The sequence below is a fragment of the Oncorhynchus nerka genome, linkage group LG15 (assembly GCF_034236695.1).
Source record: "Oncorhynchus nerka isolate Pitt River linkage group LG15, Oner_Uvic_2.0, whole genome shotgun sequence".
Taxonomy (NCBI): Eukaryota; Metazoa; Chordata; class Actinopteri; order Salmoniformes; family Salmonidae; genus Oncorhynchus; species Oncorhynchus nerka.
Window position 1 is genome coordinate 68,799,883 of NC_088410.1, and position 27,164 is coordinate 68,827,046.

A 27,164-nucleotide genomic window follows, 5' to 3' on the forward strand; every position below is an offset into this window, starting at 1 on the left:
CTTCTCTCAAACAGAATTATTTGTGAACATAAATGTTCAATAAGGAGAAACGACAGGGATTGGCCGGTCGCAGTACATTTTAATGACCAAAAACATGACATTTCTTCCTTTAGATTTTGTGGCATAAAGAAAGTCAAGATATCAGACCGGGGAGGTGATATAAATAATACTCTGAGCAAAAGAGAATGTTTTTGGATTTTCACCCTCTAGACATGATTTCCTAAAGGACTTAATGATGAAATGCCTGTGTGTGTTACGTTGTAAATGTGACCATGAATGAATGCCCCCATTTCAGATACTCAAGACGTTTTTCTTGCGCTGTACCCAATGATTTATGAAAACTGCGTGGGTGGGTCGATGTCCTCATTGTGGTTTTACAGACATGGTTAATGCGTTTTAGGTACACACTTTATTAGAATATTTATGACATGCATATTGTTCTTTTTGGTAACACTTAGTTATTTTCCCTTGACTCCAACCCCATTCGATGGAATGGATGTGGGTGGAGCTGTCTACATAAGGGTGCTAATTCACAAAAGATCTGAGGAAGGCCTTGAGGCCGATACATAAAGCTTACTAAAGAGCAGTGATACTATCGAGAGCAGAATGCTGGTTTCTTCTTTTTTCTCATCTTATTCAACGGATACCAGGCACTTGCAAAAAAAGATAGCTGTGCGAGTGCCTTTTCAATGTCTATGAAACCATTCCTTTAGAAATCACAACAAAAATGCAGCCATAGTAAGAAACTTGGATTATTTTACTATTCATAAAAACAAAGTAATCTCCATCCACACCGTCATTTAAATAGAGTATTGACTCTTACAGTGCACATCAACATTAATACTATTACAGACACAGGGTTTCCATGTAAAGTACACTTTTTTTCTTACATTTTACACAAATCATATATTACAGCTCTCCTGCTTCTACAGGATTGCTTCGTAAAATGTTAGTGCCTCCATCCCTCCTCCCCCTGCCCACCAACTCTTTCAGTCAGACAGACAGATGCACACAGACCAAGACTACAGACAGTGAGGAGGAACATGAGGCGTCCTCCCTGTCCTTCCCTTGGCCCCTAATGTTAAACTGGAGTCCCATCCTTGGGAGGAGCTTTGGTCTTCCCCTCCTTCCCTGTCCCACCCTCACTGCTTGGGGCTGCATCAGTCTGGGATACACCCTCTGCCACCTCCCCCTGAGGTGTTACCACAGTTTCTGCTTTGACACCCTCCCCCTTAGCCGGGACAGTCCCCTCCTCCACAGGCAGTTGGGCACCGTCTGATGAAGGTGGGGCTGGCACCTCTAGTTTCAGCTCCTCCTGAATGACATGGGCCTCTGGTTTGTTGTCCATCTCCAGCGCCGGAGTGAGCACATCCTGGGCCTGTGGCGGCTCCCCTAGAGGCAGAGTGAAGCCTATCTTGCTGCTGTCTGCTGGTCCAGCGCTGGGAGAGATTGTGCTCTTGGCCCCAGCCTCCTTAGTGTGCCCATGCAGCCAGTCCATCTTCTGGAGGTGTTGCCGCATGGCTTCGTCCACCCGAGCATCAATCATGGCCTCCGTCAGGACGCCGTCCTCTGAGGAGTAGGCTGCCGCCTGCAAGAGGACATGGAATACAAGGATTATTACATTACAGTCATCGGAACAAGGATTTTATCATTACACAAACAGTCCAGTAAATCTATAATAATCTATCTACAAATATACATTTACAGTATTAACTATCTGCAAGATCAGTGTATGAATATTGAGTAATGTATAAGGTAGTTAACAGACAAGGCCCACTTGTCCACAGAATGAGGCTAGCAGGAGAGATGACCATGGCATACATAGTGATCCACTTCCCTGCTCTGCTTCTATTAATAAGCCCATGGAGGGAGAATAAATGGGTCTAGACTTCCTGGGCTAACCAAATCACCTTGGGTCAGCATTGTCTGATTCTCCCATCCCTAACCAAGTTCCAGCCTGTGCACAGGCTCTCCTTCCAACCAATCATTTATGTCAAATTGGCTTAAATGGAAAATTCACCGCATCACGGTTGTTATCCATTCAGAAAGCATTGATGTATGAACAACAGGGGAAACGTGTCACATACCTGCCAGGCCACGCCCAGTTTGGAGATCTCTCTGCCTGACATGCCCTCTGCCCGCTTAGCAATGTCCGAGCACTTCTTTCCATAGTCAAACTGAGCCAGCTTCATTCTCCTGCAGGGACAAAGGCAGAGGAAGATGCAGACATAGAGGGGGTTTAGAGACAGAAACAGGTCTGAATGGAATCCAGTCTGTCAGAGGAAACAGGTCTGAATGGCATCCTGCCTGTCAGAGGAAATAGGTCTGAATGGCATCCTGCCTGTCAGAGGACACAGGTCTGAATGGCATCCAGTCTGTCAGAGGAAACAGGTCTGAATGGCATCCTGCCTATCAGAGGAAACAGGTCTGAATGGCATCCTGTCTGTCAGAGGAAACAGGTCTGAATGGCATCCTGTCTGTCATAGGAAACAGGTCTGAATGGCATCCTGTCTGTCAGAGGAAACAGGCCTGTGTTATGAGGTCTGACTATGTCTGGAGAGACACTCCTTAAGTGGCCCAGCTCCTTCCACCAGCTGGCTCTGTTGTCAGCGTGTTGTTGTTGATCCTGGTCCAGTTCCCAGTGCCCTATGTGTAGGTCGCCCCCTGCCCCTCTTCCTCTCAGGCTCCAGGCCCTCAGAGACCCACTTTAATTAGTGACACCATGGCTACGGCTGGCTGGGCTCCTGCTTACTGCTGGGTCACCTGCTCTTAAATACCTGCTCCTGACACTCCACAGCTCTCAGCCAGAGGTCATTTACATGGAACAGGACAGAGAGGGGCCTCCCTCCTCCCAGGCACTCAGTGTTAATGCCTGTCCCCATGTATGCGTGGGTAGGTGTGTGTGTGTGTTACTGTATGCAGATGACTCCAAGGCTGCATTTACACAGGCAGCCCACTTATTTTGCCACTAAAAAGAGTGCCATTTTGACCAATCAGATTTTGCCAATAATTGGGCAAAAGATCAGATTTGGGCTGCCTGTGTAAACACAGCATAAGTGTCTGGGAGTATCTAGTTACTTGACATCAGAACAGTTGCATTATGCATCCCAGTATATGAGTGCTTGTGAAAGTGCCCTATTTAAACCTGTGCTGCCATGTTGTGTAGGTGTAATGCTGTATGACTCACTGTCTTCCCCCTGTGGCAGGCTCCAGCACATATCTGTCAAAGTACAGACGCACCAGCCTCTCCCTCTCATCAGGACCCGGCAGGGCGAAGTTTACTATCTCGTCAATGCGGTCGTTGATGGCCCAGTCAAACTGCTCCGGCTGGTTACTGGCCAGCACCATCATGAACCTGGAGGGGGAGACGACACAACAGTCGTTAGAGCGCTGTGATATCTGAAGGACATGGTACATCAGAGGTCTTGGGCAAAGATATGAAATGTCTAAATAGAAGAAGTAGTTGTAGAGAACTGACTTGTTGCTCTGCTCTCCAGTGCGATACAGGAATGCGTTCAAAGTGGCTCTGAGCTCTTCACTGATCTTTTCCTGCAAACAGAGAGAGACAACTTGAACTCTGTTTTCCAATATTTCTACAAGATCAGAGTTTTGGTTGTGCTATGAAATACAGGAAGGTAGAGAACAGACTTACAGTAGACCTCTTGCGAAGGAATGCATCGGCTTCATCAACAAACAGCAGCAGGCTGTGTCAGAGGAGAGAGAGGGTTGCTTTAGCAGAGCTGCGCTGGTCTTACATCATTCTCTGTACATTGTTTAATGTGAATGTCTGTGTAATGCAAGTGCAAATGTATTTAATGTCAAGTTGTCTAGACACTTACGTTACATGGTTTCACACGGTTACATTTACATGAAGTTCTATAAATAGTGTGATGCTACTGCGAGTGAGGGTAGCATACCCACGGCGACTGGTGTTGGCCCAGTCAAAGACTTTGTGCATGGCGGTGACGCCCTCACGGCCCATGGGCGCCACATCTCCACCAGTCATGATTGCATAGTCCATCCCAGAGTGCACTGCCAGCTTCTACTCAGAACACAGAGAGATAGTTACCAACATATACAGATGCCAAGATAACACCTCTTGTCATAGACAAAATGAGTCGGTGCGGGACCTACCTTGGCGAAGAGGGTCTTGCCAGTACCTGGTGGGCCATACATGAGGATGTTCCTGTAGAGCCCCTTGTTCTGACGCGTGTTCCTAGTTGCTATGGCAATATCACGTACGCGTTCTTCTAGGTTAGGCTGTGTGGAGCAGAGGGAATAATTCATTTCAGGGAGATGAACATTTCGGCTCAAAGCAGGGCTGCAAAAACATACGTGTGCACAGCATTCTCTATGAATGTCCCTAGCCGCATCCTCAGAGCATGCACAGACCAGCTGGATGGTGTGTTTACCAACATATTCAGTCTCTCCCTATCCCAATTTTCTGTCCCCACATGCTTCAAGATGGCCACCGTTGTTCCTGTTCCCAAGAAGGCAAAGGTAACTGAACTAAATGACTATCGCCCCGTAGCACTCACCTCTGTCATCATGAAGTACTTTGAGAGACTACGTAGTCAAGGATCATATCACCTCTACCTTACCTGCCACGCTAGACCCACTTCAATTTGCTTACTGCCCCAATAGATCCACAGACGATGCAATCGCCATCACTCTGCACACTGCCCTATCCCATCTGGACAAGAGGAATAGCTCTGTAAGAATGCTGTTCATTGACTACAGCTCAGCATTCAACACCATAGTACCCTCCAAGCTCATCATTGAGCTCGAGGCCCTGGGTCTGAACCCCGCCCTGTGCAACTGGGTCCTGGACTTCCTGACGGTCCGCCCCCCCCAGGTGGTGGAGGTAGAAAACATCACCTCGACTCCGCTGAACCTCAACACTGGGGCCCCACAAGGGTGTGTGCCCAGCCCCCTTCTGTACTCCCTGTTCACCCATGACTGCGTGGCCAAGCACGCCTCCAACTCAATCATCAAGTTTATAGACGAAACAACATTAGTGGGCTTGATTACCAATGACGACGAGACAGCCTACAAAGAGGAGGTGAGGGCTCTGGGAGTGTGGTGCCTGGAAAACGACCTCTCCCTCAACGTCAACAAAATTAAGGAGCTGATCGTGGACTTCAGGAAACAGCAGAGGGAGCACGCCCCTATCCACAGTGACGGGACCGCAATGGAGAAGTTCCTTGGCGTACACATCATGATGAATAACTGAAATGTACCACCCACACAGAAGAAGGTGAAGAAGGCAGAGAGATCTCCAACCTCAGGAGGCTGAAGAAATTTGGCTTGTCACCTAAAACTCTAAATTCTTTACAATTGCACAATTGAAAGCATCCTGTCGGGCTGTATCACCGCCTAGTACGGCAACTGCTCCGCCCACAACCACAAGGCTCTCCAGAGGTTAGTGCGGTCTGCACAACGCATGACCGGGGGCAAACTACCTGCCCTCCAGGACACCTACAGCACCCGATGTCACAGGAAGGCCAAAAAGATCATCAAGGACAACAACCACCCGAGCTACTGCCTGTTCACCCCGCTATCATCCAGAAGGTGAGGTCAGTACAGGTGCTTCAAAGCTGGGACCGAGAGACTGAAAAACATCTTGTATCTCAAGGCCATCAGACTGTTAAACAGTCATCACTAGCACATTAGAGGCTGCTGCCTATAGGCATAGACTAGAAAACACTAGCCACTTTAAGGAATGGAACACTTGTCACTTTAATCATGTTTACATATCTGGCATTACTCATCTCATATGTATATACTGTATTCTATACTATTCTACTGTATCTTACTCCGTTCCACTCTGACATACGTCGTCAATTTGTATGTAGTCTTAATTCATTCCTGGTAGCCTAGTGGTTAGAGTATTGGGCCAGTAACCGAAAGGTTGCTAGATTGAATCCCTGAGCTGACAAGGTAAAAAAAAAAAAATCTGTCGTTCTGCCCCTGAACAAGGCAGTTAACCCACTATTCCTAGGCCGTCATTGCAAAGAAGAATTTGTTCTTAACTGACTTGCCTAGTTAAATAAAGGTAAAAAAATAAATAAAAAATCCTACTCGGATGTGTGTATATGTTGTGTAATTTGTTAGATATTACTGTCGGAGCTAGAAGAACAAGCATTACACTACACCTGCAATAACATCTGCTAATCACATATATGTGACCAATAAAATGTGATGTTTCTTTCATACATGTGCTGGGTATAATATCGATACGAGACTCTAAAGGTATGTCTCTCTGGTGCTCAGGTGTGTGCCGAGTGTCGGTACTCACACTGAGCACTACTCCCTCCAGTGCATCCTGAGGTTTACTTGTCAGGCGCTTTGAGATCTAAGAGAGGGGAAAAATAAGAAGATGCACCTTCATCGTTAACCACAATAAAAAAAAAACCACAAGCATCAGATCAAGGACGTATACAGTATAGTATTCAGACCCCTTGACTTTAACATTTTGTTACATTACAGCCTTATTCTAAAATGGATTAAATCAGTTTTCCCCCCTCATCAATCTACACACAATACTCCATAATGACAAAGCAAAAACATGTTTTTATAAATGTTATCACATTTATAAATAAAATATATAAATATCACATACATAAGAATTGACTCAGTTCTTTGTTGAAACACGATTACAGCCTTGAGTCTTCTCGGGTATGACACTACAAGCTTGGCACACCTGTATTTCTTCTCTGCAGATCCTCTCAAGCTCTGTCAGGTTAGATAGGGAGCGTCGCTGGACAGCTATTTTCAGTTCAATCAAGTTCAAGTCCGGCCTCTGGCTGGGCTACTCAAATCAATTTAATTTACCACAGGTGGAGTCCAATCAAGTTGTAGAAACATCTCAAGGATGATCAATGGAAACAGGATGCACCTGAGCTCAATTTCGAGTCTCATAGCAAAGGGTCTGAATACTTATGTAAATAAGGTATTTATGTTTTTTATTTCCATAAAGGTGAAGAAAAAAAAATTACAAACCTGTTTTCACTTTGCCATTATAGGGTATTGTGTGTTGATTGATGATGGGAACATTTAAAAAAAATCAATTTTAGAATAAGGCTGTAACTTAACAAAATGTGGAAAAGGGGAAGGGGTCTGAATACTTTCCGAATGCACTGTATAATGCACAGCAGGGCCTCTACCTTGATCGGGTGCTTGATCGCCTCCGCAACAGTGATGCGAGAAGTCTCTCTGACCAATGAGGGCTTCCCAAGTCGGGCCTCAATGTAGCGTCCCGCCACAGCTGTGGCGTTCCGGGCAGAATACACACCTACAGCCAGCAGAGTCAGTCCTGCCACCTGGTGGTGTGTGTGGGGGTGGGGGGGGAATTACACTACATTTAGAGACGCTCCAAGGACAACTCAAATCAGATATAAACATGTAACATATACACTCAACAATTAGTTAGTGAGCATTTCTCCTTTGCCAAAATAATCCATCCACCTGACAGGTGTGGCATATCAAGAAGCTGATTAAACAGCACGATCATTACACAGGTGCACCTTGTGCAGGGGGACCATAAAAGGCCACTAAAATGTGCAGTTGTCACACAACACAATGCTACAGATGTCTAAAGTTTTGAGGGAACATGCAATTTCTATGCTAACTGCAGGAATGTCCACCAGAGCAGTTGCCAGATAATTTTATGTTCATTTCTCTACCATAAGCCGCCTCCAATGTTGTTTTGGAGAATAGTACGTCCAACCGGCCTCACCACCGCAGACCACATGTATGGCATCGTATGTGCGAGCGGTTTACTGATGTCAACGTTGTGAACAGAGTGCCAAATGGTGGAGGTGGGTTATGGTATGGGCAGTTATAAGCTACAGACAACAAACACAGTTTCATTTTATCAATTTGAATACACAAAAATACTGTGACGAGATCCTGGGGCCCATTGTGAGGCCCAATGATTTTTAGGGTATTTGTGACCAACAGATGCATATCTGTATTCCCAGTCATGTGAAAAACATAGATTTGGGCCTAATTCATTTATTTCAATTGACTGATTTCCTCATATAAACTGTAACTCACTAAAATCTATGAAATGATTGCATGTTGCATCTATATTTTTGTTCAGTATATTTATGAGTCATTGGCAGTTTGCATAAGGATGAGCATAAACAAGTATGTAGAGTGGAAGGTAGGTTGTGGGGGAATAATCAGAATTAGTTGGGTAACATAGATAAGATGTTTTATATTCATTATATGCTTGTGAGTTACTTCTCATCAGAATGTCTATTTTTGAATAATACTGTTGGCCGGTTGCAGGTATCTGTTCTCTGTCAAGGTTTCAGTTACTTGGGCCGCAGAGAGGGGAGAGGTCAAGATTGTCTTCATATGTAAACATAGCTTTTAAACCAATTATTTCTTGGCTCCACAATGTCTGTGTGCCAGTCACTGTGTATCTTGTCCAGGAGGGGTGTATTTGATATAGGTTTTGTTTTATGGTCCTGAGAGCGAGATAAGAACATAGTTTAGGAGACAAAGCTGAATGATAATTTATAGCCAATGCTGTCTGGCTATGTGTGTCTTTGCTATAAAGAATCTCAGTTGAAATGTGTAAGGACTCTCAGAGAATTCATTTATAGACACTGAATTGATCTGAGAGTCACAGGGTTGTGATGGAGCTCATATAATTAAAGATGGACTTTATGATAACTCTGACTTGTGTGTAGTTTGCTCTCATGATTTGGTAAATACAGGAAATTTCCACTACAAGGTTTCACCGTAGCTGTAACTTTATCCCAGTCCGACACAAAAGCCCGGAATCCTTCCCCAAACACAGCACCTGCAGTCCTGAAAACACAAATATACAGAGACAGTCAGGTCTCCAATAGTATCTATCATTATGGTCTGTAGTGTAATACACAAGGTGTATCTCAGCGTATAGTCTCTAGTAGAGCAGGTCCTTGTCTCAGCGTATAGTCTCTAGTAGAGCAGGTCCTTGTCTCAGCGTATAGTCTCTAGTACAGCAGGTCATTGTCTCAGCGTATAGTCTCTAGTACAACAGGTCCTTGTCTCAGCGTATAGTCTCTAGTAGAGCATGTCCTTGTCTCAGCGTATAGTCTCTAGTACAGCATGTCATTGTCTCAGCGTATAGTCTCTAGTACAGCAGGTATTTGTCTCAGCGTATAGTCTCTAGTAGAGCAGGTCCTTGTCTCAGCGTACAGTCTCTAGTACAACAGGTCCTTGTCTCAGCGTATAGTCTCTAGTAGAGCATGTCCTTGTCTCAGCGTATAGTCTCTAGTACAGCATGTCATTGTCTCAGCGTATAGTCTCTAGTACAGCATGTTCTTGTCTCAGCGTAGTCTCTAGTAGAGCATGTCATTGTCTCAGCGTATAGTCTCTAGTAGAGCAGGTCCTTGTCTCAGCGTATAGTCTCTAGTACAGCATGTTCTTGTCTCAGCGTAGTCTCTAGTAGAGCATGTCATTGTCTCTATAGTAGTAGAGCATGTCTTTGTCTCAGCGTATAGTCTCTAGTACAGCATGTTCTTGTCCTTGTCATGTCAGTCGTATAGTCTCTAGTACAGCATGTCCTTGTCACGGCGTATAGTCTCTAGTAGAGCAGGTCCTTGTCTCAGCGTATAGTCTCTAGTACAACAGGTCCTTGTCTCAGCGTATAGTCTCTAGTAGAGCAGGTCCTTGTCTCAGCGTATAGTCTCTAGTACAGCAGGTCCTTGTCTCAGCGTATAGTCTCTAGTACAGCAGGTCTTTGCCTCAGCGTATAGTCTCTAGTACAGCATGTCTTTGCCTCAGGGTATAGTCTCTAGTACAGCATGTCTTTGCCTCAGCGTATAGTCTCTAGTACAGCATGTCTTTGCCTCAGGGTATAGTCTCTAGTACAGCATGTCCTTGTCACAGCCAATAGTTTCTAGTAGAGCATGTCCTTGTCACAGCGTATAGTCTCTAGTACAGCATGTCTTTGCCTCAGCGTATAGTCTCTAGTACAGCATGTCCTTGTCACAGCCAATAGTTTCTAGTAGAGCATGTCCTTGTCACAGCGTATAGTCTCTAGTACAGCATGTCTTTGCCTCAGCGTATAGTTTCTAGTACAGCATGTCCTTGTCACAGCGTATAGTCTCTAGTCCAGTATGTTCTTGTCTCAGCATAGTCTCTAGTCCAGTATGTTCTTGTCTCAGCGTATAGTCTCTAGTCCAGTATGTTCTTGTCTCATCGTATAGTCTCTAGTACAGTATGTCCTTGTCTCAGCGTGTAGTCTCTAGTACAGCATGTCTTTGTCACAGCGTATAGTCTCTAGTAGAGCATGTCCTTGTCACAGCGTATAGTCTCTAGTAGAGCATGTCCTTGTCACAGCGTAGTCTCTAGTACAGCATGTCTTTGCCTCAGCGTATAGTCTCTAGTACAGCATGTCCTTGTCACAGCGTATAGTCTCTAGTACAGCATGTCCTTGTCACAGCGTATAGTCTCTAGTAGAGCAGGTCCTTGTCTCAGCGTATAGTCTCTAGTACAGCATGTCATTGTCTCAGCGTATAGTCTCTAGTAGAGCAGGTCCTTGTCTCAGCGTATAGTCTCTAGTCCAGTATGTTCTTGTCTCATCGTATAGTCTCTAGTAGAGCATGTCCTTGTCACAGCGTAGTCTCTAGTACAGCATGTCTTTGCCTCAGCGTATAGTCTCTAGTACAGTATGTCCTTGTCTCAGCGTATAGTCTCTAGTAGAGCATGTCCTTGTCACAGCGTATAGTCTCTAGTACAGCATGTCCTTGTCACAGCGTATAGTCTCTAGTAGAGCAGGTCCTTGTCTCAGCGTATAGTCTCTAGTAGAGCAGGTCCTTGTCTCAGCGTATAGTCTCTAGTAGAGCAGGTCCTTGTCTCAGCGTATAGTCTCTAGTACAGCAGGTCATTGTCTCAGCGTATAGTCTCTAGTACAGCATGTCCTTGTCACAGCCAATAGTTTCTAGTAGAGCATGTCCTTGTCACAGCGTATAGTCTCTAGTACAGCATGTCTTTGCCTCAGTCTCGTACAGCATGTCTCTAGTACAGCATGTCCTTGTCTTGTCTCAGCGTATAGTCTCTAGTCCAGTATGTTCTTGTCTCAGCGTATAGTCTCTAGTCCAGTACGTTCTTGTCTCATCGTATAGTCTCTAGTACAGTATGTCCTTGTCTCAGCGTATAGTCTAGTCCAGTATGTCCTTGTCTCAGCGTATAGTCTCTAGTCCAGTATGTCCTTGTCTCAGCGTGTAGTCTCTAGTACAGCATGTCTTTGTCACAGCGTATAGTCTCTAGTAGAGCATGTCCTTGTCACAGCGTATAGTCTCTAGTAGAGCATGTCCTTGTCACAGCGTAGTCTCTAGTACAGCATGTCTTTGCCTCAGCGTATAGTCTCTAGTAGAGCATGTCCTTGTCACAGCGTATAGTCTCTAGTAGAGCAGGTCCTTGTCTCAGCGTATAGTCTCTAGTACAGCAGGTCCTTGTCTCAGCGTATAGTCTCTAGTACAGCATGTCATTGTCTCAGCGTATAGTCTCTAGTACAGCAGGTCCTTGTCTCAGCGTATAGTCTCTAGTACAGCATGTCTTTGCCTCCGCGTATAGTCTCTAGTACAGAATGTCTTTGCCTCAGCGTATAGTCTCTAGTACAGCATGTCCTTGTCTCAGCGTATAGTCTCTAGTAGAGCAGGTCCTTGTCTCAGCGTATAGTCTCTAGTACAGCATGTCATTGTCTCAGCGTATAGTCTCTAGTAGAGCAGGTCCTTGTCTCAGCGTATAGTCTCTAGTACAGCATGTCATTGTCTCAGCGTATAGTCTCTAGTAGAGCAGGTCCTTGTCTCAGCGTATAGTCTCTAGTCCAGTATGTTCTTGTCTCATCGTATAGTCTCTAGTAGAGCATGTACTTGTCACAGCGTAGTCTCTAGTACAGCATGTCTTTGCCTCAGCGTATAGTCTCTAGTAGAGCAGGTCCTTGTCTCAGCGTATAGTCTCTAGTACAGCATGTCATTGTCTCAGCGTATAGTCTCTAGTACAGTATGTCCTTGTCTCAGCGTGTAGTCTCTAGTACAGCATGTCTTTGCCTCAGCGTATAGTCTCTAGTAGAGCATGTCCTTGTCACAGCGTATAGTCTCTAGTACAGCATGTCCTTGTCACAGCGTATAGTCTCTAGTAGAGCAGGTCCTTGTCTCAGCGTATAGTCTCTAGTACAACAGGTCCTTGTCTCAGCGTATAGTCTCTAGTAGAGCAGGTCCTTGTCTCAGCGTATAGTCTCTAGTACAGCAGGTCCTTGTCTCAGCGTATAGTCTCTAGTACAGCATGTCTTTGCCTCAGCGTATAGTCTCTAGTACAGCATGTCTTTGCCTCAGGGTATAGTCTCTAGTACAGCATGTCTTTGCCTCAGCGTATAGTCTCTAGTACAGCATGTCCTTGTCACAGCCAATAGTTTCTAGTAGAGCATGTCCTTGTCACAGCGTATAGTCTCTAGTACAGCATGTCTTTGCCTCAGCGTATAGTCTCTAGTACAGCATGTCCTTGTCACAGCGTATAGTCTCTAGTCCAGTATGTTCTTGTCTCAGCATATAGTCTCTAGTCCAGTATGTTCTTGTCTCATCGTATAGTCTCTAGTCCAGTACGTTCTTGTCTCATCGTATAGTCTCTAGTACAGTATGTCCTTGTCTCAGCGTATAGTCTAGTCCAGTATGTCCTTGTCTCAGCGTATAGTCTCTAGTCCAGTATGTTCTTGTCTCATCGTATAGTCTCTAGTACAGTATGTCCTTGTCTCAGCGTGTAGTCTCTAGTACAGCATGTCTTTGTCACAGCGTATAGTCTCTAGTAGAGCATGTCCTTGTCACAGCGTATAGTCTCTAGTAGAGCATGTCCTTGTCACAGCGTAGTCTCTAGTACAGCATGTCTTTGCCTCAGCGTATAGTCTCTAGTAGAGCATGTCCTTGTCACAGCGTATAGTCTCTAGTACAGCATGTTCTTGTCACAGCGTATAGTCTCTAGTAGAGCAGGTCCTTGTCTCAGCGTATAGTCTCTAGTACAGCATGTCATTGTCTCAGTGTATAGTCTCTAGTAGAGCAGGTCCTTGTCTCAGCGTATAGTCTCTAGTCCAGTATGTTCTTGTCTCATCGTATAGTCTCTAGTAGAGCATGTCCTTGTCACAGCGTAGTCTCTAGTACAGCATGTCTTTGCCTCAGCGTATAGTCTCTAGTACAGTATGTCCTTGTCTCAGCGTGTAGTCTCTAGTACAGCATGTCTTTGTCACAGCGTATAGTCTCTAGTACAGCAGGTCCTTGTCACAGCGTATAGTCTCTAGTACAGCATGTCTTTGCCTCAGCGTATAGTCTCTAGTAGAGCATGTCCTTGTCACAGCGTATAGTCTCTAGTACAGCATGTCCTTGTCACAGCGTATAGTCTCTAGTAGAGCAGGTCCTTGTCTCAGCGTATAGTCTCTAGTACAGCATGTCATTGTCTCAGCGTATAGTCTCTAGTAGAGCAGGTCCTTGTCTCAGCGTATAGTCTCTAGTAGAGCAGGTCCTTGTCTCAGCGTATAGTCTCTAGTACAGCAGGTCATTGTCTCAGCGTATAGTCTCTAGTACAGCATGTCCTTGTCACAGCCAATAGTTTCTAGTAGAGCATGTCCTTGTCACAGCGTATAGTCTCTAGTACAGCATGTCTTTGCCTCAGCGTATAGTCTCTAGTACAGCATGTCCTTGTCACAGCGTATAGTCTCTAGTCCAGTATGTTCTTGTCTCAGCGTATAGTCTCTAGTCCAGTATGTTCTTGTCTCATCGTATAGTCTCTAGTACAGTATGTCCTTGTCTCAGCGTATAGTCTCTAGTCCAGTATGTTCTTGTCTCAGCGTATAGTCTCTAGTCCAGCATGTTCTTGTCTCATCGTATAGTCTCTAGTCCAGTACGTTCTTGTCTCATCGTATAGTCTCTAGTACAGTATGTCCTTGTCTCAGCGTATAGTCTAGTCCAGTATGTCCTTGTCTCAGCGTATAGTCTCTAGTCCAGTATGTCCTTGTCTCAGCGTGTAGTCTCTAGTACAGCATGTCTTTGTCACAGCGTATAGTCTCTAGTAGAGCATGTCCTTGTCACAGCGTAGTCTCTAGTACAGCATGTCTTTGCCTCAGCGTATAGTCTCTAGTAGAGCATGTCCTTGTCACAGCGTATAGTCTCTAGTAGAGCAGGTCCTTGTCTCAGCGTATAGTCTCTAGTACAGCAGGTCCTTGTCTCAGCGTATAGTCTCTAGTACAGCATGTCATTGTCTCAGCGTATAGTCTCTAGTACAGCAGGTCCTTGTCTCAGCGTATAGTCTCTAGTACAGCATGTCTTTGCCTCCGCATATAGTCTCTAGTACAGCATGTCTTTGCCTCAGCGTATAGTCTCTAGTACAGCATGTCCTTGTCACAGCGTATAGTCTCTAGTAGAGCAGGTCCTTGTCTCAGCGTATAGTCTCTAGTACAGCATGTCATTGTCTCAGCGTATAGTCTCTAGTAGAGCAGGTCCTTGTCTCAGCGTATAGTCTCTAGTACAGCATGTCATTGTCTCAGCGTATAGTCTCTAGTAGAGCAGGTCCTTGTCTCAGCGTATAGTCTCTAGTCCAGTATGTTCTTGTCTCATCGTATAGTCTCTAGTAGAGCATGTACTTGTCACAGCGTAGTCTCTAGTACAGCATGTCTTTGCCTCAGCGTATAGTCTCTAGTAGAGCAGGTCCTTGTCTCAGCGTATAGTCTCTAGTACAGCATGTCATTGTCTCAGCGTATAGTCTCTAGTACAGTATGTCCTTGTCTCAGCGTGTAGTCTCTAGTACAGCATGTCTTTGTCACAGCGTATAGTCTCTAGTACAGCAGGTCCTTGTCACAGCGTATAGTCTCTAGTACAGCATGTCTTTGCCTCAGCGTATAGTCTCTAGTAGAGCATGTCCTTGTCACAGCGTATAGTCTCTAGTACAGCATGTCCTTGTCACAGCGTATAGTCTCTAGTAGAGCAGGTCCTTGTCTCAGCGTATAGTCTCTAGTACAGCATGTCATTGTCTCAGCGTATAGTCTCTAGTACAGCATGTCATTGTCTCAGCGTATAGTCTCTAGTACAGCATGTCATTGTCTCAGCGTATAGTCTCTAGTACAGCATGTCATTGTCTCAGCGTATAGTCTCTAGTAGAGCAGGTCCTTGTCTCATCGTATAGTCTCTAGTACAGTATGTCCTTGTCTCACCGTATAGTCTCTAGTAGAGCATGTCCTTGTCACAGCGTATAGTCTCTAGTACAGTATGTCCTTGTCTCACCGTATTGTCTCTAGTCCAGTATGTTCTTGTCTCATCGTATAGTCTCTAGTACAGTATGTCCTTGTCTCACCGTATAGTCTCTAGTCCAGTCTGTTCTTGTCTCATCTTATAGTCTCTAGTAGAGTATGTCCTTGTCTCACCGTATATTGTCTCTAGTCCAGTATGTTCTTGTCTCATCTTATAGTCTCTAGTACAGTATGTCCTTGTCTCACCGTATAGTCTCTAGTACAGTCTGTCTGTGCTCTGCTGCCTTCAGGCGGATCTGCTCACGGATGATGTCTGCGTTTTCTCGCTCAACACGTGCCCGCGCTTTAGACTCCGCCTCTACGCGTAGCAGCTCATTCTTGTGCCTCAGCTGCATCTCGTGCTCAATTGTTGCTGCGTGGAGAGGATACATTAGTGGACATTTTGTGATTGCCAGACCCCATATGGCTATATTGATCAGTGAATATTGAAGCAGAACCATATTCCTGGAGGCTGCGTGAGAATACTATATGGGGTCAGTACCTTTCCTCATGGCTTCCTGTTTAAGCACAGAGTCCTCCTGTTTCCGAAGGTTGTCCTCATTCAGGGCTTGCTGAGGACACCGAGGAGAGGTCACACTCAAGTCAGTTGGACATGGCATTTTCACTGTACTTCTTTATATCCTAAAACAGGACTGAATTGATATTGCAGCTAATGCCAGTTGATATTACCTGTTGCTTGAGTTGATCCTCATACCTCTGTCTGGCAAGTCTGTCTTGGAACTGTGCTCTCTGTGAAGGGATAGGGAAGGTAACCATAGTAACAGATGTATGGCTCCCTCTGCTGGACAGATATGTAATCACTTGTTCCACTCCCTCATTGTAGCCTCTGTTTCAACAGAATTAAAGCTAATTGTGCAAACAATTTCAAGCTTACAGAAAATTCTACTCTCTACAAACTCCTCAAGATCTTTTAACTACTACAGGGAAATGCTTCCTTCTACAGTTTACCCATACATGATGATCCATGCTATTAGCCCATCATTGACCACATTCTATGTAGTACAATGCATACTACTGCACAATCACCCCCTCTGCAGTACCACTAAACCCTTCATCTGCTCTCCTCTCACCGATTGATGCTGCTTGGTCTCCTCGCCGACAGTTTTCCTCCTCTCCTCCCCTTGAATACGCAGCTGATCCCCCTTCAGCTGCTCCACTGCTGCCTCGTACTCCTTACACCATCACACACACAAAGGGAACAATTAGCATGATCAGATTTAAGATTGATAGTACTGTTTTTTGGTGTCCTACACATTACTCTGCATGTGCCTTGTTTAGTGCAACTGTACCTTGATTTTGGTCTGGTGTTCCATCTGAACAGATTGCTCCTGCATGCGAGCCAGATCCAGGGCCTCTTTGGCATGACCTGAAATTAAGACAAGGTATTGGACATTAGTCGTCCAGATATACGTTTCATTTAATGACGGTAGCTATATTCCAACTATACTAAACAAACATTTAAACGCAACATGTAAAGTGTTGGTCCCATGTTTCATGAGTTGAAATAAAAGATCCCAGAAATGTTCCATAAGCACAAAACGCTTATTTCTCAAAAATGTTTATTTTCCAAATTTGTTTACATCCCTGTTAGTGAGCATTTTATCCTTTGCCAAGATAATCCATCCACCTTACAGGTATGGCCTATCAAGAAGCTGATTAAACAGTATGGTCGTTACATTGTGCTGGGGACAATAAAAGGCCACTCTAAAATGTGCAGTTTTATCACAGAACACAATGCAACAGATGTCTCAATCGGCATGATGGTTGCACAAATGTCCACCAGAGCTGTTGCCAGAGAATTTTATGTTAATTTCTCTACCAGAAGCTGCCTCCAATGCTGTTTAAGAGAATTTGGCAGTACATCCAACAAGCTTCACAACCACGTCAGCCCAGGACCTCCACATCAGACTTCTTCACCTGCGGGATCGTCGGAGACCCAGCCATCCGGACAGCTGATGAAACTGAGGAGTATTTTGGTCTGTAATAAAGCCTTTTTGTGGGGAAAAACGTGTTCTGATTGGCTGGGCATGGCTCCCCTGTGAGTGAGCCTGGGTCCCCAGTGGGTGGGCCTATTCCCTCCCAGGCCCACCCCTGCCCAGTCATGTGAAATCCATAGATTATGGGCTAATTCATTTCAATTGACTGATTTCCTTATGAACTGTAACTCAGCAAAATCATGAATTGTTGTAATTATATTTTTGTTCAGTATACTTTGAAATTCTAAGTGTAATGCTTGCATGTTTGACTAGAGCAAAGATTAACTATATACTGACTAGAGCTATTTGGCAAACGGTGTGAAAGAATGACCTTTGCACCTTTCACCTTGAATACACTAACTTCCAACATGAATGAAAATGTGCAGCACAACGTTCAAACCAAGCAGTGAAACCTGTGATTCTCGTTTACTACAGTGTTATGTTCTACTGACAGCTGTCATCAGGATTTGATAGTTTACTAGATTAGATACCCGTAGGAACTAGGAGAATATATATCAGACACTGGCCCGTGTTGCATCAGCATCACTGCTTAGGCTGTAAAGCATGCTGCGGGTGTATCGGTCTTTCTGGGGATATAAACAAAATGTTTCAAGATAGCTACTAGCTCTACAGTACTATATATAATATAGTTATCATGCAAGACACTTACGAGACTTGTCGAGCTCCTTCGCCGCTTGGGCCGCTCGCTCCAGCCCGGTTGGATCGAAGTTGCTCCATTTGTCCTTGGGTTTATCTCCGCCACCTCCGGAGCCGCCAGCTGGTGGAGGGGGTGGCGGTGGAACCGGGAATTCCGGGGGAGCCTCGGGCTGCCCCTTATTCAGTCCGAACAGCCAGGACATGTTTAGGTAAACGGAGAATAAACTGCAGCCCAGGCCGGTAAAGGTGATCAGGTTTGGCTGTCAGTCACTACACTTCCTCCACACGCGTGTCACGCTGCCGTCTTTGCGCAAGTGCAGGAGAGGACAGATTTTCCCTGAAAGACAACCATGCTGATTGGTTACGAGGAAAAATATATTCCTCTCATTGGTTGTCCTTTGCAGAGGTTAAACAAATAGTCACACCCATAAGAGGGTATGGTAGCCGCAATGGCCCAAGACAGGAAGGTCTTATAATTAACTTGAATAACTTCACTGGAAGGCCATGTCACAAAATGAATTGATAGTTGCATCATACGGAGTGTTGGACTTCGTTCAACAGAAAGCAGTTTTTAATTGGAATTTATTAGCTAACATTTTATATTCTGTTTTGATATCTACGTAATACAATGCAGTAGCATTTTAAGGAAACCCTGAATTTAATTTTTTAACAAATTAATTGACAGTTACTGAATAATTATGAACATTCTACATAACAATTACGTTGGACAAAGTTGAACGGCACTAATTTAAAAATGAGTTATGTAAAGTGCTTTACATAACCTCATTTAGTAGTCAGTCTTGGAAACCCTAAATTGAGACCACTCATTAGGATAAAGTACATAATGTTTCATTGTCATATATTTGTGTAACATTAACAACAACAATATCAGAACACTGAATAGATAAAATGTTTTATTTACTAGACAATCATTTTCCACATGTATTGACAAATACACAATCACACATATATACATAGACACAAGGCATTACAAATGAAGGTAAAGTATTTTCTCTGTAACTCTGGCCCCCGACCACCACTCAACCGTCTATGAATACCATCCCATTAAGTGTGGTTTGGAGCTGGATTCTGTCTGTATCCATTCAGTAGCCATGATTCAAAGAGGGATTAATGGTTGCAGGGCAGAACCGTGTTGGTCGTATTGCAGGTAAGGAAAATGGGTTATTGGATGGGTGGGTCACTTGCAAAGAGGTGGTATGGTGTCCATTGCAATTGCCTATGGAGGAGGTGGCTAGATCACTGTAGCGTGACAATGCGTGAGAAGACACCAGGAGGTTCTTTGCCGTCGCCCAGCGCTGCACCGAATCCCTCCTGTTGCCTCGCCCTGGCCAGCTTTGCAAGAGACAGGAATGACTTAGGTTCTGTGATGGCAAGGTCGCTCAGAACACGTCGATTCACCTCAACACTACTCTGTAACGGGAGAGAAAAGAGATGGAAGTGTAAATAAGTATACACCTTGAACTAACAAATATCTAAGGAAATCTTAGGAAAGAATGAGAGGATTTGAGTTACAACTTTAAGGAGTGGGATAAGAGGGTAGTGCAGAGGGTTTACAGTAAAGTACATACAATCAATCATGTAACATTCTGTTTGTACCATTCATCCCTATTGGTTATTAATACATAACATTTTCAGTGAATCCCCTCCAGCTAATGTTGTTCTTTTCTAAGTATCTTCTGTGCTCTGATTACATGTGGTTGCCCTCCTTATAGAGCCGCTGCATCATTGGAAATCAGACCTTGGGAACAATAATGCCATACAGCGGTGTACTGAATTCTCACTAGCTGGAACAGAGTGGTAACTAGGTTAAGACATATACTGTAGGCCTAATGTACTGACCTTCACCAGGTTGTGCATAAGGGCGGGATACTTCATGCCGTGCTCCCGTGATGCTGCCGCGATGCGGGAGATCCACAACTGATGAAAGACATGTTTTAGGATCACACAATACACAATAGCAGTCATCTACATGTAGCTGATTATCATAATGATGAGAGGAGAGATATTGATGACATGTTAGGGTGCACATATAGATCTACGGTATAGCATAGCTAGCACATCAGATTAGATGGATCAATGACATGGCTATAATTCTGAACATGCTCTTACCGTACGCATGTTACGTCGTTTTATTTTGCGAGCCTTAGTAGCATATACAAAGGCCCTTCGTACTGCCCTCACTGCCAGGCTGTAGCATCTGTTCTTTCTACCTCTGAAGTGCTGATGGACACACAGATAGGGGGAAGAGAAATACAGATGATGGGAATGGGCAAGGGTGACACACTACAAGGGTTCTTTTGGGCCAAGTTCATTTTAACTCTGACAATACAGGAAGTGAATTGAATTGAATGAATTGAAAAGTCCATGTATATAACATTGCACAATTTTAATTCATCCCCAGGATAAAATGGAATTTAATTTAACCCAAATGGAAAGGTAGATTGGTTTTTACTTCATTGACGTTAATTGGCAGATGACCTCTAGTAACGTTACTCAGGTAAAATTTAGAAACATCTTTCTTAACCACCTAGCTAGGTTGCTAACTGAATAAGACGACTAGCTATAACGTTACCACACTTGTACACTGTATCTGCATGACATGTGCAAGAGGTGAGTAGGACTAGCTACATTTAGCTATAACAAGCCTAAAATTGGCACAGTCCTCCTCTCTTTGGAATGAGACTTGCCCTGAAATGAGTACCAGACAGCTATTTGGGAAACTAGCTGAAATGCTAAATTCTAGCCATCTTAACTAGCTTCATAACTAGCTAGCTATATAACGTTAATAGAGGAGTCACTTGCAGTGTAAAACTGTCACTACGGGGAGTAAAGGTTGCATACAAAGCAGCTAAATTCTGTAATGTCAATTAAATAGCTGGCTAACTGTCAGTCAATGGCTGGCTAGCTAGTAGCTACAGTGCTAACTTACCCGTGCATTACTGAGAACTTCTTGAACCTTCCAATATCGATCAGGTCCACGATTGCGGATCCAGCAAGATAAAGTCAAAAACACCATCTTTCTTTCGTAAAGATTTTGCTACGATCCTGTAGTTTTCCCTTCGTCAACTTCAATGGACTAGATGACCTTTATGCAGCACGGGAAATCACATGTGTTCGCTGCCTTTTGCAGTGTTCTTGACTAGCGAGGATTATGCCGGCAGCACAAATGATAATGGCAAATTGGAATGGTCAAAAGGAAACATGCTAAATAAAATCCCGCATTTCAAAACATTACAGTGTGAATAACTAATTCAAAAGATATTGCATTTGAATTAATTGGCACTTTTATTATGCCAATAACAAAATACAAAAAGTAATAAAATACATTATGAAATATGTATATATACACACAGTACCAGTCAAAAGTATGGACACACCTACTCATGCCAGTGTTTTTCTATATTTATACTATTTTCTACATTGTAGAATAATAGTGGAGACATCAAAACTATGAAGTAGCACATGGAATCATGTAGTAACCATAAAAGTGTTAAACAAATCAAAATATATTTTATATATTTTATACTTACACAGCCTTGAGGTGTGTTGGGTCATTGTTCTGTTGAAAAACAAATGATAGTCCCACTAAGCGCAAACCAGATGGGATGGCATATTGCTGCAGAATGCTATGCTAGACATGCTGATTAAGTGTGCCTTGAATTCTAAATAAATCACTCACAGTGTCACCAGCAAAACATCCATACACCATCACACCTGTAGAAAGGCCCGTGGAGTAGGTGGAATCAAATCAAATCAAATTTTATTTGTCACACACATGGTAAGCAGATGTTAATGCGAGTGTAGCGAAATGCTTGTGCTTCTAGTTCCGACAATGCAGCAATAACCAACGAGTAATCTAACCTAACATCTGTTGTCTCAGCCACTGCCTGTCACCAAGGGTGTACCCCAAGGCTCGATCCTAGGCCCCACGCTCTTCTCAATTTACATCAGCAACATAGCTCAGGCAGTAGGAAGCTCTCTCATCCATTTATATGCAGATGATACCGTCTTATACTCAGCTGGCCCCTCCATGGATTTAGTGTTAAACACTTTACAACAAAGCTTTCTTAGTGTCCAACAAGCTTTCTCTGCCCTTAACCTCGTTCTGAACACCTCCAAAACAAAGGTCATGTGGTTTGGTAAGAATAATGCCCCTCTCCCCACAGGTGTGATTACTACCTCTTGAGGGTTTAGAGCTTGAGGTAGTCACCTCATACAAGTACTTGGGAGTATGGCTAGACGGTACACTGTCCTTCTTTCAGCACATATCAAAGCTGCAGGCTAAAGTTAAATCTAGACTTGGTTTCCTCTATTGTAATCATTCCTCTTTCACCCCAGCTGCTAAACTAACCTTGATTCCGATGACCATCCTACCCATGCTAGATTACAGAGACATAATTTATAGATCGGCAGGTAAGGGTGCTCTCGAGCGGCTAAATGTTCTTTACCATTCGGCCATCAGATGTGCCACCAATGCTCCTAAAAGGACACATCACTGCACTCTATACTCTTCTGTAAACTGGTCATCTCTGTATACCCGTCTCAAAACCCACTGGTTGATCCTTATTTATAAAACCCTCTTAGGCCTCACTCCCCCCTATCTAAGATATCTACTGCAGCCCTCATCCTCCACATACAACACCCGTTCTGCCAGTCACATTCTGTTAAAGGTCCCCAAAGCACACACATCCCTGGGTCGCTCCTCTTTTCAGTTCACTGCAGCTAACGACTGGAACGAGCTGCAACAAACACTCAAACTGGACTGTTTTATCTCAATCTCTTCATTCACAGACTCAATCATGGACACTTACTGACAGTTATGGCTGCTTTGAGTGATATATTGCTGTCTCTACCTTCTTGCCCTTTGTGCTCTTGTCTGTGCCCTAGAATGTTTGTACCATGTAGTGCTGCTGCTATGTTGTGTTGCTACCATGTTGTTGTCATGTTGTGTTGCTACCATGCTGTGTTGTCATGTGTTGCTGCCATGCTATGTTGTTTTAGGTCTCTCTTCATGTAGTGTTCTGTTGTTTCTCTTGTCATGATGTGTGTTTTGTCCTATATTTTTATTACATTTATTTTTATTTTTAATCCCATCCCCGTTCCCGCAGGAGACCTTTTCCTCCTTTTAACGAGTTGAGAACTATCGGACATTTCCACCTGATCTAATTAAAGCGCCCCTGGCCCAGCTGAGCAAGTGGCCATGAATTAAAGGATGATTCCACCAACTCCATGGGCCTTTTTTACAGCCATCCCGGGAATTTGTTAAATTCCACACTCTTCAAAAGGCTCATCGATCCACATCCTCTGTCATCTCAGCGAGAGGAATTAGTTGGGCAACTGGTCGGATATATGTCCGGTTCTTTACCTGGATTTCCACTGATCTAACACAACCGTCGGTCCCAGGCATGGTCTTGGTGATATGGCCCACCAGCCAGGAGGCTTAAGGCACTTGAGGGTCCACTATCATTACTACTTGGCCAGTGTCCAGGCTGGCCATTTCTTTCCGCCATTTCCCTCTGTGCTGTAGGCTTGGTAGGTAATCCCGAATAAATCGGCCCCAGAAATGGTCAACCAAGATCTGACTGTGTCGCCACCGGTGTCTGCCAACGAGGTTGGCATCAGCATACATGGCTTGAGGAAGTGACGCATCTCGGCGCCTCATCAGGAGCATATTTGGTGTAACAGGATCTGGGTCAGCGATGTCTGCAGAGCGATATCCCAATGGTTTGGAGTTCAGTATCCCTTTCACCTCTATCAGGACGGTCCGCAAGACAGTTTCAGTGACAGTTTGGTCCCCCAGGACAACTCATAAGGCCGACTTCAGAGATTTGCTCTCTCGCTCCCATGTTCCTACTAAATGAGGAGCTCCTGGAGAGTTAAATTTGAAGGAAATTTGTTGGTCCATCAGTTGATCCTGGAGGCTTGGTTCCATTGCTTGGAAGGCTTCCTTCAACCTGGCTTCTCTTGCCTTGAAGTTTGTGCCCGTCAGCCAGAATCTCGTAGGGTTTCCCCCGTCGGGAGATAAACCGCCGTAGGGCCATGAGGAAGGTTTCAGTATCCAAACTCTCTTGTAGGTCCAGGTGGACACATCTAGTTGTCAAACACTTGAACAGAATGCCCCAGCGCTTCTCCACTTGACGACCTAGCTTGATCGTAAAGGGGACTAAGCAATCTACTCCTGTTGACCAGAAGTGGAGTTTGAGAACGCACTAGCGAGCAGGTGGAAAATCCGCCATTTTGGGCACAGTTGCTCCGGCCCGCCATCTCTGACATTCCATGCAGTCGTATTGGTGCTTACGAATGGCTCCTCGTCCTCCAAGTATCCTGTATCTCCACCTCATCTTCCCATAGACTCTCTCTGGCCCTGGGTGGAGAAGCCTCTCATCATAACTCTTGAGATGAGAAGGTGTCTGGAGTCAAGGATAATTGGGTGGATAGCATCGGGATCCAAGTCTTCTGCTTGGCGTAGCCTCCCTCCGACTCTGATCAATCAGAGGATTTGGTCGTATTCTGGGGCAAGAGAGAGAAGACGTCTGTCCTTAGCAACTTCCCTACCGGCTTTCAGAGCTTTTAGCTCCTCAGGGAAGCTGGCCCAGCTGAGCAAGTAGCCATGAATTAAAGGACGATTCCACCAACTCCATGGGCCTTTCTACAACTCCTCCTCAATGCTTCACGGTGGGAACCACACATGTGGAGATCATCCGTTCACCTACTCTGCTTCTCACGAAGACACAGCGGTTGGAACGAAATATCTCAAATTTGGACTCATCAGAACAAAGGATTATTTTCCACCGGTCTAATGTCCATTGCTCGTGTTTCTTGGCCCAACCAAGTCTCTTCTTCTTATTGGTGTCCTTTAGTAGTAGTTTGTTTGCAGCAATTCGACCATGAAGGCCGGATTCACGCAGTCTCCTCTGAAAAGTTAATGTTGAGATGTGTCTGATACTTGAACTCTGTGAAGTATTTATTTGGGCTGGTAACTCTAATGAACTTATCCTCTGCAGCAGAGGTAACACTGGGTCTTCCTTTCCTGTGGCGGTCCTCATGAGAGCCAGTTTCATCATAGCGCTTGATGGTTTTTGCAACTGCACTTTGAAACTTTCAAAGTTCTTGACATTTTCCAGATTGACTGACATTCATGACTTAAAGTAATGATGGACTGTTGTTTTCTTTGCTTATTTGAGCTGTTCTTGCCATAATATGGACTTGGTCTTTTACCAAATAGGGCTATCTTCTGTATACCACCCCTACCTTGTCACAATGCAACTGATTGACTCAAACGCATTAAGAAGGAAAGAAATTCCACAAATTAACTTTTAATAAGGCACACCTGTTATTAATAGAAATGCATTCCAGGTGACTACCACATGAAGCTGATTATGAACATGCCAAGAGTGTGCAAAGCTTTTATCAAGCTGAAGGGTGGCTATTGTCATGGAAATGCTAACCAGAAAAGAAGAGAGAGACTGTAGATTCCTCAAAACAACTTATTTTCTTATAAAATTTGCAAAAATGGAGCTGGTTAACAATCACACAACAGGTGCAACAGTCAAGAGGCCAAAAAACAAGAGTTGGGTCTCCGCCTTTATAGGAAAATACAACCTCTTTTGTCTATGTGACAGTTTAGCAGGTGTGTGAGATCATGGTGGGAGCATTGCGTACAAACAAGTGATAACACCAGTTTTGTTACTCCTTTCTGCTGACAGAATTGTCGCTGCCGCTCAAGCTAGCCTCTGTTCTTTTCTTATCTCCACACAGCGGTGCCATTGAAAGATACGAAAATAACAGGATGACTAAGTTACTCAAAAACAAGAGAGGAAAAACACTGTCTTCTTCTTACATGAGAGAAACAGAGAGTGGAAAGGTACATTTTTAAGGCTCATACAAATGATGTGTAAAACAGAATTTATAATTTTGTCACTATTCTACTTTGAAGAATCTAAAATAGATATTTAGATTTTTATTAAACACTTTTTTGGTTACTACATGATTCCATATGTGTTATTTCATAGTTTTGATGTCTTCACTATTATTCTACAAAGTAGAAAATAGTAATAATAAAGAAAAAAGAAAAACCCTTGAATGAGTAGGTGTGTCCACACTTTTGACTGGTACTGTATATATATTGTTTCTATCTTATATCTCTCAGATATAGGACAGACAATTCAGAACAAACTTCCTTTAGATATTTTTTTTACTATCTGTTTATCCATATATGAAGCTGTTATTCAATGTGTTTCTGTGGGCTAATAGCAGTAAGGCCAAATTCAATGTTTCATCATATCATTTTTGTATATATATATATATTAGACCCCCAAAAGGGGTAAAACAGTTGTGAAAAACAGTTGTACTGCACTAGAGTGCAAAACACTTAGATTTTCCTGATGTTTAATTAGCATGTCTTTGCAGGTGGACTCTTGTTTTGAAGAAAGAAATCCGAGATCGTGAGATCCTGCTGCTAGGAGAGCGGTAGTGTCAAAGATTTTTATAACTAACCCAAGATAGACCACAGCCTGTCTTTTCCAACGGGACCAAACTACTTATATATAGCGGGCAGAATAAGCAAGGAGGTGGTCAGAGCCATGCACGAGTTAGCCAGATCCTATTGGCATGTATTTGCATATTTCCGTTAGGGAAATACTACTTTTTGAAGTGCGCGGGTGCAATAACTCATTTCGCCCTTGCACTCCTTCTACACATTTAAAACTTTGGCAAAGAGTAAAGTCTACAGATCTTAGTCCAGTCTGTTCATAACAGATTTAAGTGTTGGGAATAGAACACAGTATTGAGTTCAAATGTTTAATTTATTACAAAATTAAAATAATATCAGCCAAAATCCATCTCGCACCATCTTCTCCCACTGTCGGCCACTGGGCTTCCTCTCATCACCATATTGGTGGTGAGTGGAAACGCCAAACAGATGTATCAGATTCATACATCAAGTGAAACAGCTGAAACATCGTTTTATCTGTAGCAATGGGAGCGTTCCAGCAGATAACCTTTGTCAAAACGTTGATCACCACCATTCAAAGTGTGTTGCATTTTGGTTAAGAAAATTGTCAGACTTGTGATGACACGTTGATTGCATGACCTTTACAACAACCATGTGATCAAAGGTTATGAACTTTCCACTGCAGTTGCCTGGAAATTTCTGCAGTTTCTCCTCAACAACTGAAACTTGAAGACCGAACCAAAGCAATGTGGGAGACAACCTTCTT

The 27,164-nt window shown here is 43.9% G+C and overlaps 2 protein-coding genes across 2 annotated transcripts; both read right to left on the reverse strand.

The window, feature by feature from the left end:
• Nucleotides 1-739: 739 nt before the first annotated feature.
• Nucleotides 740-18,251, reverse strand: atad3 (ATPase family AAA domain containing 3). The gene is made up of 16 exons (XM_029683377.2): nt 17,939-18,251; nt 16,582-16,658; nt 16,363-16,464; nt 15,962-16,021; nt 15,774-15,843; nt 15,479-15,644; nt 8,754-8,823; nt 7,167-7,322; nt 6,299-6,355; nt 4,135-4,260; nt 3,918-4,042; nt 3,653-3,704; nt 3,479-3,549; nt 3,188-3,355; nt 2,088-2,196; nt 740-1,588 (listed from the first exon to the last, which is right to left on the reverse strand). The coding sequence occupies exons 1-16, from the start codon at nt 18,126-18,128 to the stop codon at nt 1,082-1,084; spliced, it is 2,106 nt and encodes a 701-aa protein (XP_029539237.1). The 5' UTR covers nt 18,129-18,251; the 3' UTR covers nt 740-1,081.
• A 575-nt stretch (nt 18,252-18,826) lies between these two features.
• mrpl20 (mitochondrial ribosomal protein L20) lies at nt 18,827-21,100 on the reverse strand. Its single transcript, XM_029684198.2, has 4 exons — nt 20,876-21,100; nt 20,056-20,166; nt 19,786-19,863; nt 18,827-19,356 (listed from the first exon to the last, which is right to left on the reverse strand). Exons 1-4 carry the CDS (start codon nt 20,960-20,962, stop codon nt 19,183-19,185), a joined length of 450 nt encoding a protein of 149 aa, XP_029540058.1. The 5' UTR covers nt 20,963-21,100; the 3' UTR covers nt 18,827-19,182.
• Between the last annotated feature and the right edge of the window lie 6,064 nt (nt 21,101-27,164).